Source organism: Chaetodon trifascialis, chromosome 10, assembly GCF_039877785.1.
Source record: "Chaetodon trifascialis isolate fChaTrf1 chromosome 10, fChaTrf1.hap1, whole genome shotgun sequence".
Classification (NCBI taxonomy): Eukaryota; Metazoa; Chordata; class Actinopteri; order Chaetodontiformes; family Chaetodontidae; genus Chaetodon; species Chaetodon trifascialis.
The window spans coordinates 6,204,524-6,217,571 of record NC_092065.1 but is presented as its reverse complement, the minus strand read 5'-3'; the positions used below and the strand labels follow the sequence as shown (position 1 = coordinate 6,217,571).

General features: G+C 43.4%; 1 protein-coding gene across 2 annotated transcripts in view; it reads right to left on the bottom strand.

Moving 5' to 3' along the window:
• Nucleotides 1-13,048, bottom strand: part of fbln1 (fibulin 1) — a 29,385-nt gene that overhangs the window by 15,964 nt on the left and 373 nt on the right. For both annotated transcript variants that reach the window (XM_070972772.1, XM_070972771.1), the window contains exons 2-14: nt 9,528-9,636; nt 7,692-7,821; nt 5,124-5,283; nt 4,606-4,668; nt 4,418-4,504; nt 4,117-4,254; nt 3,888-4,025; nt 2,944-3,087; nt 2,709-2,834; nt 2,477-2,602; nt 2,005-2,124; nt 450-581; nt 213-336 (exon numbers count right to left, since the gene is read on the bottom strand). In XM_070972772.1, the coding sequence (XP_070828873.1) occupies nt 213-336; nt 450-581; nt 2,005-2,124; nt 2,477-2,602; nt 2,709-2,834; nt 2,944-3,087; nt 3,888-4,025; nt 4,117-4,254; nt 4,418-4,504; nt 4,606-4,668; nt 5,124-5,283; nt 7,692-7,821; nt 9,528-9,636 (1,597 nt within the window). The remainder of the gene's footprint in view (nt 1-212; nt 337-449; nt 582-2,004; nt 2,125-2,476; nt 2,603-2,708; nt 2,835-2,943; nt 3,088-3,887; nt 4,026-4,116; nt 4,255-4,417; nt 4,505-4,605; nt 4,669-5,123; nt 5,284-7,691; nt 7,822-9,527; nt 9,637-13,048) is intronic.

Here is a 13,048-nt window from a genome sequence, read left to right as displayed (position 1 = left end):
AGGGTGAGTCTAAACGGCCTGATGTTGCTTGCTGTTGTACTCAGAGCTCTTGGTGGGATGACAATTCAAACACAGACCTTGCTCTGTGAGTGTTTGTGTGTGAGGTTTTCTGTTGATGTTTGTATTATTATGCCTGTCTATTAATTCTCATATTTCTATGAGCACAGATGACACATTAAAAGCTGCCACAGAGACACAATCCAGATACTCACGTCTCTCCAACACGCCGGTAGTTGTTCGGGCAGTCAAAGGACAGGCATCTGAATCCTCCCTGTATATTAAAACAGCTCTGATTCTCTGCGCATGTGTGTGTACCTGTCACACATTCATCAATATCTGGGAGGGAAAGTGGGGAAAAGTGATTTGAGAGCGTTAAAAAAAATAACTTGCATCAAACTTGACATAAGCCTGCAACCGTCACATGTGACATTACAGTGGAGCCAGCTCACCCTGGCAGCTGCGCCCATTGGGTGCTAAGGTGTAGCCACTGACAGGACAGGAACAGTGGAAGCTGCCGGGTGTGTTGTGACAGCGATAGGAGCAGATATGACCTCCAGTGGGCAGGGCACACTCATCTATATCTAAAAATGCCACAGGGACAGGTAAAAGCAAGTCAAACCAGAGAGGACATTTGAGAAACATGCAATCATGTTTCCAAAGGAGTTGGGTGATGATTGGAGAAACTCTGACATGAGAAACTGAGAAATTTCAGTGTTTGATCTTCATTTAGAATTTGAGCAACACGTTTCAAGAAAGCTGGGACAGGGTCATGTTTAGCACTCTGTCGCATCACCTCTTCTACTAGCCACACTCTGTAAGTGGGAACAGAGGAGACTGCTGCCATTTTGAAAGAAAAGTGTTTTCCCATTCTTACTAGACGTAGGATTTCAGCTGCCCAACAGTTTGAGTTCTCCTTTGTTGTATTCTACATTTCATAATGTGCAAATCATTTTCAATGGGAGGTAAGTCGGGACTGCAGACAGGCTGGTTTAGCACACAGGCTCTTTTACTAAGGAGCCGTGCTGTTGTGATACATGCAAAAAGTGGTTTGGCGTTGTCTTACTGAAATGTTGTCTACTTGGCAGAACCTCTAAAACCTGTATATATCGCTTCTGCTTTGCATAGTACATTCGCAACTTGCATTTGTGGCTGCAGTGATGAACTGTGCTCACAGACGATGGGTTTTGGAAGCGTTCCTGAGCTCATGCAGTGATGTCCTCTGCAGAATCGTGTCTGTTTTCAATGCAGTGCTGTCTGAAGGCCCGAACATCAGACCAGTGTTGGTTTTCAGCCTTTTCTCTTGTCTACAGAGATTTCTTCATATTTGAATCTTTGAATCACATTTTCTACTGTACACAATGAAATCCCCAAATTCTTTGAAATTTTACATTTAGGAACATTATTTTTAAGTTGTTATTGTAATCGTATTATTTGCCAGCGCAGTCTGTCACAGTGGTGACCCCCTCCCCACCTTTACTTCCGAAAGTCTCTCTGGGAGGTTTTTTTTATAGCCAATCATATGACTCACCTGCTGCCACTTAACCTGATTAACTGTGAGATGTTCCACCAGCCATTTTCTTTCACAGCTTTTCCAGTCTTTTGTTGCCAATGTCCCAACTTTTTTGAAACATGTTGTGGGCGTCAAATTCTAAATGAGGATATAACTTTGAATGAGAATTCTCAGTTTCAACATTTGATATGTTGTCTTTGAGCTATTTCCAATTAAACATGGGATTTCAGTGTTCTGCAAATCATCACATTCTGTTTCTACATTTTACACAGTGTCCCAACATTTTTGGAAACAGGGTTGTATATTTCAACTGATTCACTGATAACAAAAGTTGCTTCTGTTTCATATAATATCAAGTTTGCTACAATAAATGTATACTCATCAGCAGGCTGTACACATGAACACATAGTAGATTGTATCTCAAAAGCACCACAGCACCTTGAGCTTTCTGAATGCAGGACTCACGTACTCCTGTGAAAACGGGGCCATTTTACCTTCACAAGTCATGCCGTCAATGTCGCTGAGCTGGTAGCCACGGCGACAGTAACACTGGTAGGAGCCGTACACATTGGCACACTCTTGACTGCATGGGTTGCTCTCACACTCATTCAAATCTGCACGGAGACAAGACAATCACGGAGCATTATGAGCTGTTTCCTGCTTCAGTGGAAGAATAAAAGTGATGCACCTACAGAAAGGTGGATCCTCCCTGCTCTATTTGAATATGTGCTACATGCATGCACAGTTACATGCTTGGTTTTCATGTGAACAGGCTATTGAGAGTGGGTGGAAATCTCATTGACTTTGCAGGATTGCACTAAATGCCGAGAGCATGGGTATTTTTTGAAGGTGGTGTGGAACTGAACATGCGTCTCTGTTGTTTCAGGCACTGGGAATATGTGCACAGTATAGCCTACAATAAACAAGAAAAAGTTGCAATTCTCTCGATTTAGATTTTTATCTTACCGTCACAATTCCTGCCATCACCAGCTAGTTTGAAGCCGGTGGTGCAGTTACACTTGTAGGATCCCAGAGTGTTCTCGCACTTATGAGCACACAGACGGCCAGGGTAGTGCCTGCATTCATCAATATCTAAAACACAAAGTCAAAATGTGCCACAGTAGGAAGCTGAAATGACATTTTGACCAGTACTAGTAGTTTGTTTTGTTTACATGCAGAGGAGGATCCAACTGCTTACCCTCACAAGCCCGTTTGATGCTGTTGAAGATGTAGCCAGTCTCACACTCACAGCGGTAGGAGCCCAGCAAGTTGATGCAACCATGACCTTCGCAGACCTTTTCGGGGCCCTTACACTCATCAATATCTGCAGATGGGGATGCAATCAACAGAGGACAACATGGTAATTATGCACCTCTAGAAGGTTAGTAATATATTTTTTAAAGCAGTGCGTATGGTGAGTTTTCCAGTCGTACCAACGCAGCGTGTGCCCTCCTCATTGAGATGGTATCCTCGGCCACAGTTAACAGAGTTCCTCTGACAGACGTAGGAGCCAACTGTGTTGATACACACCTGCCCTCTGTGGCATGAGCCTGTCTGGCTCACACATTCATTGATATCTGAAAACACAGATGACATTATGAAAAGATTGCTATCTACGAGCATCAACATGCACACCAAATTTCATGGTAAGCTACCTGGTAGATTAAGCAAACATACCTATATGTAGTTCAGATGTGTTTTGTGTTTCTGCCACAGACAATACTCTCTAATGACAACAATAACTCAGTGGAGGTAATCAAATTTTTTTGTTGTTGTTTTTTTCTCAGTATGTGGCTGTGCAATTATTGGACTGCAGTGTTTCTCACTCCATGTCTAAGTACTGGATCAGTGTGCTAAGTACTTCAACAGAAAGGTAACAAGCCAGTGGGATAGCATGGAGGGGTCTATTGGTACCATCCATAACTTCTGAAGGGAAATCAAAAATAACCACGCTAATGTGTAATGAAATGAACTGAACCAGACGGCTATATCGTGCTCCAAAAACACATTTCAGGACGATCTGCTGCTTAGATTGCATTACTCCTATATGAGTGAAAATTTGGACCAAATGGTGGTCTTGGAAGAAAAGTCTGGATTTCCCCAAAAGCATTAAGATTTTATACAGCGATGAGCATGTGCTCTTCATCTGGAATTGAACTTTCATTCAGACAAAAGTTCAAGGAGTCACCAAATTCATGAGGAGCCATTCGCTCATGACCACAAATAACCGTTAAGGTTTGGCCGTTAGTTGTCCACATACCGTACTCTGCACCAATGGGTATAACGCCATGCAAAAACTCTGGCCAACCCACTGACAAATCAGCTAAAATACACATGTCAGATCTCTTGCTCTTGTTGTGAGTAGTACAGTGTTTACCAATGCAGCTCCCGAGGGCATCCTGGATAAAGCCGGCACCACACTTGACCTTAGGAAGGCAACGGAAGGACCCCTGGGTGTTTTGGCACTGAAACTCTGGGCCACAGTTATGGATACCAGTCTCACACTCATCAATGTCTGGGTAAAGAAATCACAGGAAAAATGCCAGTGTCAATACCTAAAAAAAAGAAAAAGACTCAAACACACACGGCAGGAGACGAAAACTGACCTTTGCAATTGTTGTTGTCAGTGAGTTCATAGCCTGTCCCACAGCTGACCTCTCTCTGGCAACGGAACGAGCCTTCTGTGTTGATGCAACGCTCTCCTCCCCGACAGTTGCTGGCTCCCAGCAAACACTCGTTGATATCTGTGAAATGCGTGCATATCAGCAACACGCAGTATTATGACAATTGTGTCTAAAAACTTTCACTCATGTAACTTCTCTGTAATTCCTTTGTCACACACATCAAAAACCTGGCAAATAAAACAACTACAATTCAAAACTGAAGTCGGGGAAGACTTTGACTTACCCTCACAGCTCTTTCCATCTGGATGGAGTTTGTAGCCTTTGAAACAGGCACAAGTGTCATTGCCCACGCACTGATGAGCACATTTCCCTACAAACAGGAACACAAACATGGTGATAACTGACCACTGCTTTTGCACGATTAATCATTTAGACATTGAAAAGCTTGTTTATTGGTGAGTTCTACTATACCTTTGCATGGATCACTTAACACTGAATTATCTCCATTTTCCTTGGTGGCATCCTTGCTCTGCACTGTGTGACAGGAAAAAAAAAAACAACATCTTTATATTTTTATTTGCATATGTCTGTTTTCCACAGCTGCAACTAAAGATTACTCACTCATCCATCAGTCCAAACCCCAAAGACGCTCAATTTACTATACAATAGGATCAATAAAGGCCACAGATCCTCTCAACAGAGAAGTACAGTTTGGCTGAACATGGCCTGCAGACACCAAAAGCAATGACCACATCTGTCCAGCAGGAGGCAGCGTGGGCTCATGTTTGCCAACACCAGCTGGGTTTTTGAGTTTTACACTTGATTATTCTTCTAATATATTTTGAGAAATTGAATGGTCACAGGTTTTGCTGTATTGTTTTCAGTTCTTCTTCTACCCTTACTGGGAAGCTAGTTGCCTGCTTTGATGCAAACAAACAAGATAAAAATGAAATATTTGGCCTACTTAACGCCTTTTTTTTCCCACTCACATTCAGTTTGTCCTGCGAGTGTAGTCTGGTTGCCTATGGCTCCATCCACGCAGCAGGCCCGGGACACCAAGCCACACTGGTAGCTAACGGACAGGTTGTGGTCACAGGGTAGGCCCTGCTGCTGGGCCGCCTTCCCCAGAAGACAACAGTCACAGCACATCTACAGAGCACAGAATACAACAGAATAACCTTTGGTGCATAATGCAGACATCTTGCAGAGGAAGGAGAGGAAAGACACTATGTCACAGATAATTATCACCTGACTCGGGTCCCTAATGCACCAGGGGAGGAGAAACCAAAACTCCTGGCTAGGGAAAGGAGACTGTGAGATGATGTCGGTTGGTACTGTAGGTAAATAAGACCGGCTGTTACACTGTCAAATAGGGGGGAGGTGTGATTCAGACAGAAAGCCAAGCTCTCAATCAATCAGAAAGGCAGAAAAAGAGGCTGATAGAGAAGACAAGCCAACTGACAGGCTTCCAACAGACAGACAGACAGACAGACAGACAGACAGACAGACAGACAGACAGACAGACAGACAGACAGACAGACAGACAGACAGACAGTGATGAGATGACATCATCCCCTCTGGCTGAAGCACGCTCAATCAATCATTATGGCAGCATGCAAAAGTCAGTCGGGCAGGGGAATGAAAGGTGCAGAGTGTGGGGGATGGGTGTGTTTGGGTTTGGAAATGAGGGAATATACCTGATATGTAAGCATGTAGCGATGGTGATAGTGTGGCCGAACACAAGTTTTTCAGACACTACAACTCTAACAGCTGCGTACTGGTACTTCACTGCTACTCTGTCTGTCTGTGTTTGTGTTAGTGTGGGTGCTGTGTGGCCTTGATACGGGCCTGGAAAACTTTTAGGTTTTCAAGAAGCTTCAGGAAAGCATAACTCAAACAGTAGAAGCGGAATGAAACCTTGAGCCCGGACTCTGCAGTTCCCCTCCGCTCTGCAGAGTTTTGCAACATCTTTAAGCTCATTGTTTTGGTTCTCCTGCTGACAACTGTTTTGGTTTGCTTCTCTCTTAGTATCACTGTTTTTAGCCAAAAAGCCCTAAAAACCCTCAGTACACTATCTGCCCAGACGTGAGTGGCAGACGGATTAGCGACTAACTGGTTAATGTAGCATTTAACCTGGCATTTCCCACAGGAATAGGTGGAAGCAAAAAAGCCAAACTAGAGTAAATATTGGACTTCCATTTGTCACGGGGCAAGAAATATGACTCCAAATGAATGCTAATGTTGCTCTGTATCAGCTGGATCTGCAAATAGACAAATGTTCGCCAACAAATTTGTCATATCAATTTAAAAGGTTATGTCAGTGTCTCTGCTGTCCCCATGTCGCCAAAAAATAGTCAATAAAACTTGCATTATGACACAGATTGACCCATCCTAAGTGTTAAAAAATTGATCTGACACTTTGGGACAAATGCTCAGTCACTCTCTTGGCAACGCTAAGCTGAGCTGATAGCACACTCATGTATGTGCTTTCAGTATCAAGCTGGAGCCTGGAGACACTGGTGCTGGTGTGCATCCTTTGGACGGAGTCAGGCTAGCTGTTTCTGCTTCCAGTCTTTATGCTAAGCTAAGCTAACCATCAATCTTTGATAACATTTTATGGTACTACGCACGTTAGTAGCATATTGGCTCTTTATTAGTCATAATAAGGCACCTGTTAATGCTTTATTCTGCATGATTGTATTCTGTAACCACAAGGCCCTCATTAACTTCCTAATTATTGAACTTAACCTTAACCTTAATAACCCTACAATAAGCCGTTAATAAGTGCTTTATAATGACTAATAAAGAGCCAGTATGCTACTAATATGCATGCTACTACACAATGGTGAAAATGTGCACCTTCACATAAAGTGCAAAAGAGGTGAACCCATTTCCTGCTCATCCATAGCTTTCCTTTTTCTCAAGTAACAGCCACCATCTGCACATCACAGTTGATCAAGTAAAGACAAGCTCTCACAATGACTATTAGATCATCCTTTCAAGCAAGTGCACCAACTTGTATCTTCTACATTCTGCCAAGCATTTATCTTTATGGTGTGTTGATGTGTAATACTGTGGCACATTGAGGGTTGGGTTAAGGAAAAAAAAACATAACAGAACAGCTGAAAAGTGCTTGGACTTGAGCCTACGGAAGATCCAAGATCCAGAGCTGAATTTATAATGTATCTGACAGCAACAAGCTCTATTCCTCCCTGGAGTGACATGTCTCATCCTGCTCTCAGTGCACAAACACACACACACACACACACACACACACACACACACACACACACACACACACACACACACACACACACACACACACACACACACACACACACACACACACACACACACAAATACACTATTGTTCTCATCAATCATTTGCCTCCAAACCGGCTGTCCAGCAGAGTGATGTTCTGTACACTGATTGAGGAGAGGGGAGATTTTCTTTTGTGCACACAGTGAGTCTTTTTATCCAGTTTTCCGTTGGTAAGGCACACATGCAGTACACGAAGATGTGCATATGCATGTGCACATGACGCATACCAACACACCTTCGTAGCCTTCGTCTCACAGGTGTTGGTGAACAACGAATCGCAGGCTCCTTGGTCTTTAGCCACGTTGATACCGGTGGTGCACATGTTATCTTCAAGCACTGCTACACAGCACTGCTCCTGTACTACCCTGTCAGCAAGAGGAAACACAAAACACAGGTGGTGCATTTATTCTCAGCTCTATCTATATTCTCCCTGGTGCAATACAACTCTGCCTTAAAATGTAGCCCATTAAAATGAGCCTGAGGCAAGCCTGATGGGGATCTCAGAGATGTCACACTAAAAATGCATGGATGAGTGGGTGGAGTAAATCCTGTGTGAATTCAGAGGAGGGCATGGAAGTTTATTACGTTTTGCAACACTGACATCACTGGACTTAAACTGGGTTGAGCAGCACTCCCTAAGGCCTCTTTTTTTCTGTTGTTTTACAGTTAAATCAACATTTCAGTCCCAAGATGAACATTTGTCCACCTCCACATCTCCTTATTCGCAGTTACAATAATATCACTTAAACAAACCACTCCCTTAAGATAAGCACATCGTGTCCTCTGCGCCACTAATTGGGTGACTAACAGTTGCCAGTATATACAGTTTGCTTGGGGTCAATTACATCACTAAAGCAGAATCATCCTAACTTTTCCCTAGAAATTAGCGATGACATGTTACAGATGTGATTTCAAACATTGCTACAGGCAGAAAGTGAGTAACACATTGGTACAGGAAGTATTGCAGCCGACCTTGGCCTCTGAGCTCCCTGTGCATGAGGATCGTAAACTGTATATCTCCACAGGGATCAATAAAATACTGTATATTACTTTGATGGGTGTTTGAGTGCCAAAAGCAACATTTGGATCATCCCCCCACATTGTTATCAAAATATCAGTTACTTAATGTTTTTGTTCGATGGGATTTCATTGTTCTCTTCTGTAATCCAATCAGTTAAGAGTGGGTGACTGTTTCTGTCTGCTCTCGATCTCTGTCTCACTGCACCTTTACAAGACGGAGAGCATAAAACACCACCCCCTCACCTCTCCTCTCTCATTTCCAACAAGCCTCTTTATCAACTCTTACCAGAAATCTCTTTCCACATAAACTACTGAAGATCTCAAATTCACGTCAAGGCGCGCACCTCCTCTGCAGAACCTTTTAAGGGCACAGCCGCACTCCTGTTTTTCTTTTCTCCTCTCCTCTCTTTTTCTCTCATACTCATTTTTTTTTTCCTTTGGTGTCTGAAGTATTCGTTCAGATTTCCTGTTATTGCCTCTCTCCATCGTCCCTCTACGTCGCGTTTCACCTCTGAGGTAATTCCTGGGTTTTGAAAGAGCCCCTCACCCTTTTCCACCCTGCTCCCCCACAAACCTCTGCCCTTTTCCTCTCTTTCCCCTCACACTATAATTTAGACAAATTTGGGATCACTTAGGGTGGCTCTGGTAAATGTGTTTGCCATCCGTGTTCACAGCAGCAGATCGCCCTGGCTTATGGACCCTGAACCTGTGGCAGGACACCTTCTAGGGTTACCAGCAGACCTGTTATTATCCCATCACTATTAGTGCTTCCTGCTCTCACGTGAAGTGAATAATGTGCCCCGAGATTTATGGGCGGAGGTAAAGCAATCTCATATTAAGGGCCTACAGACAATCCCCGATGCATGGTACAGGCTGAATCCCTTGGGGCCAATACTGCACGAGCTTCTGTAGTGCAGATTGAAAATGTAAGATTGTGATAAAAGGTGCAGCAGTTAATGACCTGTAAATCTGAACGAGCCCCAAGCAAATCTCTTAAGCCTGATGGTGTGTAGATTTGCAATCAGTGAAGTGGCAGATAGCACCTGCGTACATGCACGTGGTTGACTCAGAGATGAGAGGGAGGGACGCACAGTCTTCGTTATCATTGCCACGCCTCTGGCCATCTTTACAGCAGTCCTCTATCGAGATCTGTTGGGCTCCTACGGACATTAAAAAGAAACACAAGGTATGTTTGTGTATGTACTGCATGAACAGGTGAAGAGGTGGTGAATCTGCGCACATGCTGTGCACTGTCAGGGGGACATTTTAATATCTGCCATTGCCTTGGTTACTACAGTAATCATTGCAGGAGATGTGTAGACCCCAAATCTGCACTTAACTCACCCGCCACACACACACAAGACAATGCACTCGCCTTGAGACCAGTTTCCCTTTAATCTGTTCACGATGGGCAGAATGGCATAGTCATAAGCACTGAAAAAGACATTTTCTTTTGGCAAAAAACAAAACATGCTGCTAGACACATTGTTTTTGCTGATGAAATGAGTTATGATGGTCAAAACTGGATACCTAACCCAAGTGAAAAAGGATATTGCCATTGTCCTCTGAGGCGAGTTGCCGAGCGTTCTCTAAACGATGGAAAAACAAAATTCAAAATCTGTCTGGCAAATTAAACTGGCTGTAGGCATTTTTTTTTTGCCAAAGACAATGAATGATGGATATGTTGTTGCAGACACAAGAGAGGCTTTTTGACTGGAGCACAACCAACTCTGTGGTGTTCTGGCTGTTTATTCATGTGGATTAGAGAGCGTGGAATGCCTCAACTCTGTAAACAATCAGCCGTCGCAATCACATCAAGTACATTCATTCGCCTGTGGTTTGTGTGATCTGCCAAACGTGAAATAGCTTTGGCAGATCGGGCTCCTCAGACTTTTTTTGCCTTTGGCTCAAACCGGGATCAGCGGGCAAAATTGTTATTAACAATAAGTCCCGCGAGAGAAAAAAAGAGAAAACAAACACACCGTGAAATAAATTTTGTTGATCCATTGTAATAGAATACGGGTTGTTGCTGGTTAGTGACAGAGTGCTCTGAATCATAAGGAGCAGTGATTGTGAAATGCACTGAACAAATCCATCTGTTTGAGACGCAGCGTCCTGCCGTGAGAAGTCTGGCAAGAATCAGCAACTTCAGATAATAAGTTAGATTAGGTTGGGAGGACAAGTGTCTGGAATACTAGTCGCAGCAGATTTGCTGCTTTCTCCCAGAGGAGCAGGAGGAATTTTATTATAAGCAGTAACTCAAAGATGAGGCATGAGCAGGAATAGTCATCATCGCAATCAGATTTCTGCATTGATAAACTTTGTGACAACAACAAAGCATTGCAATAAAACTCTAACCTCTCAGAAGGGTTTGCAGGCTTCTACTGTATGAACCCACTTCTGCAGCCCAGAACTAAGTATGGACAAGATATAACAATGACTAAGAGTTAAATAAGTAAACATTTGTGGTGTTTCTGCAGAAACTGAGTCATTTCTCCAGTGTACAGGAAAACAAAGCACAGAATTAAAACACTGTGACCATTGCTACTACACAAAGGATGATTAACCTGGCAGAAAAAAGTGAATACAGGCAGGGGATTTATTACTAGGCAGCCACATTAGCTGACTCACTACTGACTTCTGGAAGTCTGGCACATCCCAGAATCCTCTGGCCAATAAACCTTGTAGCAGCTGGATGAAATGAGATGGCATTTTAAGAGCTTTTCACATGGGCCTACCAAGTCGGCCGTCTCAGAGTCTCCCTCTCTGTCTCTGGATGTTAAAGACCTCTATCTGTCTGCAAAGTAACGCCAGGATGTCCCAGTGAGACTATAACAAAATATTTTGACAATATGGACATAAAGAGTGCCATTAATGCCTCATATAAAGGTGTTAATGACCTACAGTAAAATACCTTCATAGAGCAGTTCTCCAAAGTTCTCCAAGTTTCCCCGTTTTTGACCATTACCAGTAACTGACGTCCTCTTGCCAAAACACCCAATTTGTACTGAAACTGGAAAGGCATCCAAGGAGCACCAGCATCCAGATTCCACACTAACTAAGTAACAAAAATCTCAAAATATTTCTCTCCGGGGACAGAGCATGTATATTTGAAATGACAGGAAGAGTTGACAGATTTCTTCCCCACAGTAGCTCTCTGCTGATAACTGACTCTAACCCAGTGGGCATCACAGAGTCATTCCAGCGTCGCCGCTGTCTGCTGCTCTGCAAACCTAAATTGAAAGACCAGAAGTGCCATAAAGTTAACTGCATGGTGCTGCTTTATCAAAAGAGGCAAACCAGGCGCAGTCTGCCACGGTCCTCTGTCTCCGTGATGCATTGTCTGTGTGGAGAGGGCTGATTTCCATCTTGGATGGCGGTACTGGTAGTACCATTCTGCCTTGGCAAAGCTGCACATGGCTTGCCTGACTCTAGACACCTCATGTAAACAAGGCTTAATGAGCCCAGTGGTGGAGCTCCGCCCAGGCAGAGTAGCTGGCCTCGGCCAGACTTCACAACAGCAGCGTGCATCTCCTTCACAGGCTGCACTCAAGGCTTTTATTTGGAGGTTTCTGTCAATCTTGGTGATATAAACAGGCTGTTACACAAGAGGTAGATGGTTTTAATGCTGTGTCTGTGTATCTATCTCCACTTATGTTAAGATCAGACAGGTTTTTGCATCACATATCCCAGTATGTGATGCAAAGTTCTGGTCACATAACTGGTCGAGCTGACAGCTGACTGAATTTTACTCCAATCTGACCCGTGACGCAACTCCCTACAAAGAAGGCAGCTTGGAGAAAAGTGGCCCTGCCAGCTGTGAAAATTGCCCTGTGTGAGACCAGGGAACCATGGCCATTTTGATATGGCTCATACCGCGCCTGGGTGACCCTGCTGCGTGTGCTCCAGTATAAATCACACCCCTCACTCTGGATAGTCCAGTCCTGGTGAGACAGTCCTAGCCTCACAGCATACCAGGGCACTTGGCCTTTGACTTGCAGGGCAGAAAGTAAGAAACCAGGCGAGAGTGAACTCTTAACTTGCAGTTTAACTCTCCTCATGTCATGTGACATCTGCTTTTATCACTTTATAAATCAAGCTGAATCGAGGCTCTGGTACAAACAAAATGTAATGAATGAAAGAAGTTATGGGCACATTTTAAAGTTATTTAAATATGTAATATCTGGATTTTGTCCAGATATTACATATAATATTACATACTAAGAGTTTCTACTTACTAGAAGTGACTTTATGTAACACTTTGTGTCAATGAAAGTTGGAAGGGAAAAATAAAAACAGAAAAAAGAATAAATAAATAAAATTGTCATCCTTCTTATGCAGTCATCGTGATATTTTTCTGCATGCATGTCATGAAATGATAATAAATCTTAACCCTACTTCATTTCAAGAGAGACCTGCAACACTTTGAAGCACCCAGCTCTGTAAACTGTGCTTTTATCACATGCCCCAACTAGTCCTATGACAAATCCATCACCTCCCCATGTCTCACGCTTTGTCTGTTACCACTTTGATGCTTACTGTAAATCTCTAGACAAATGCATGTCTAAAGTT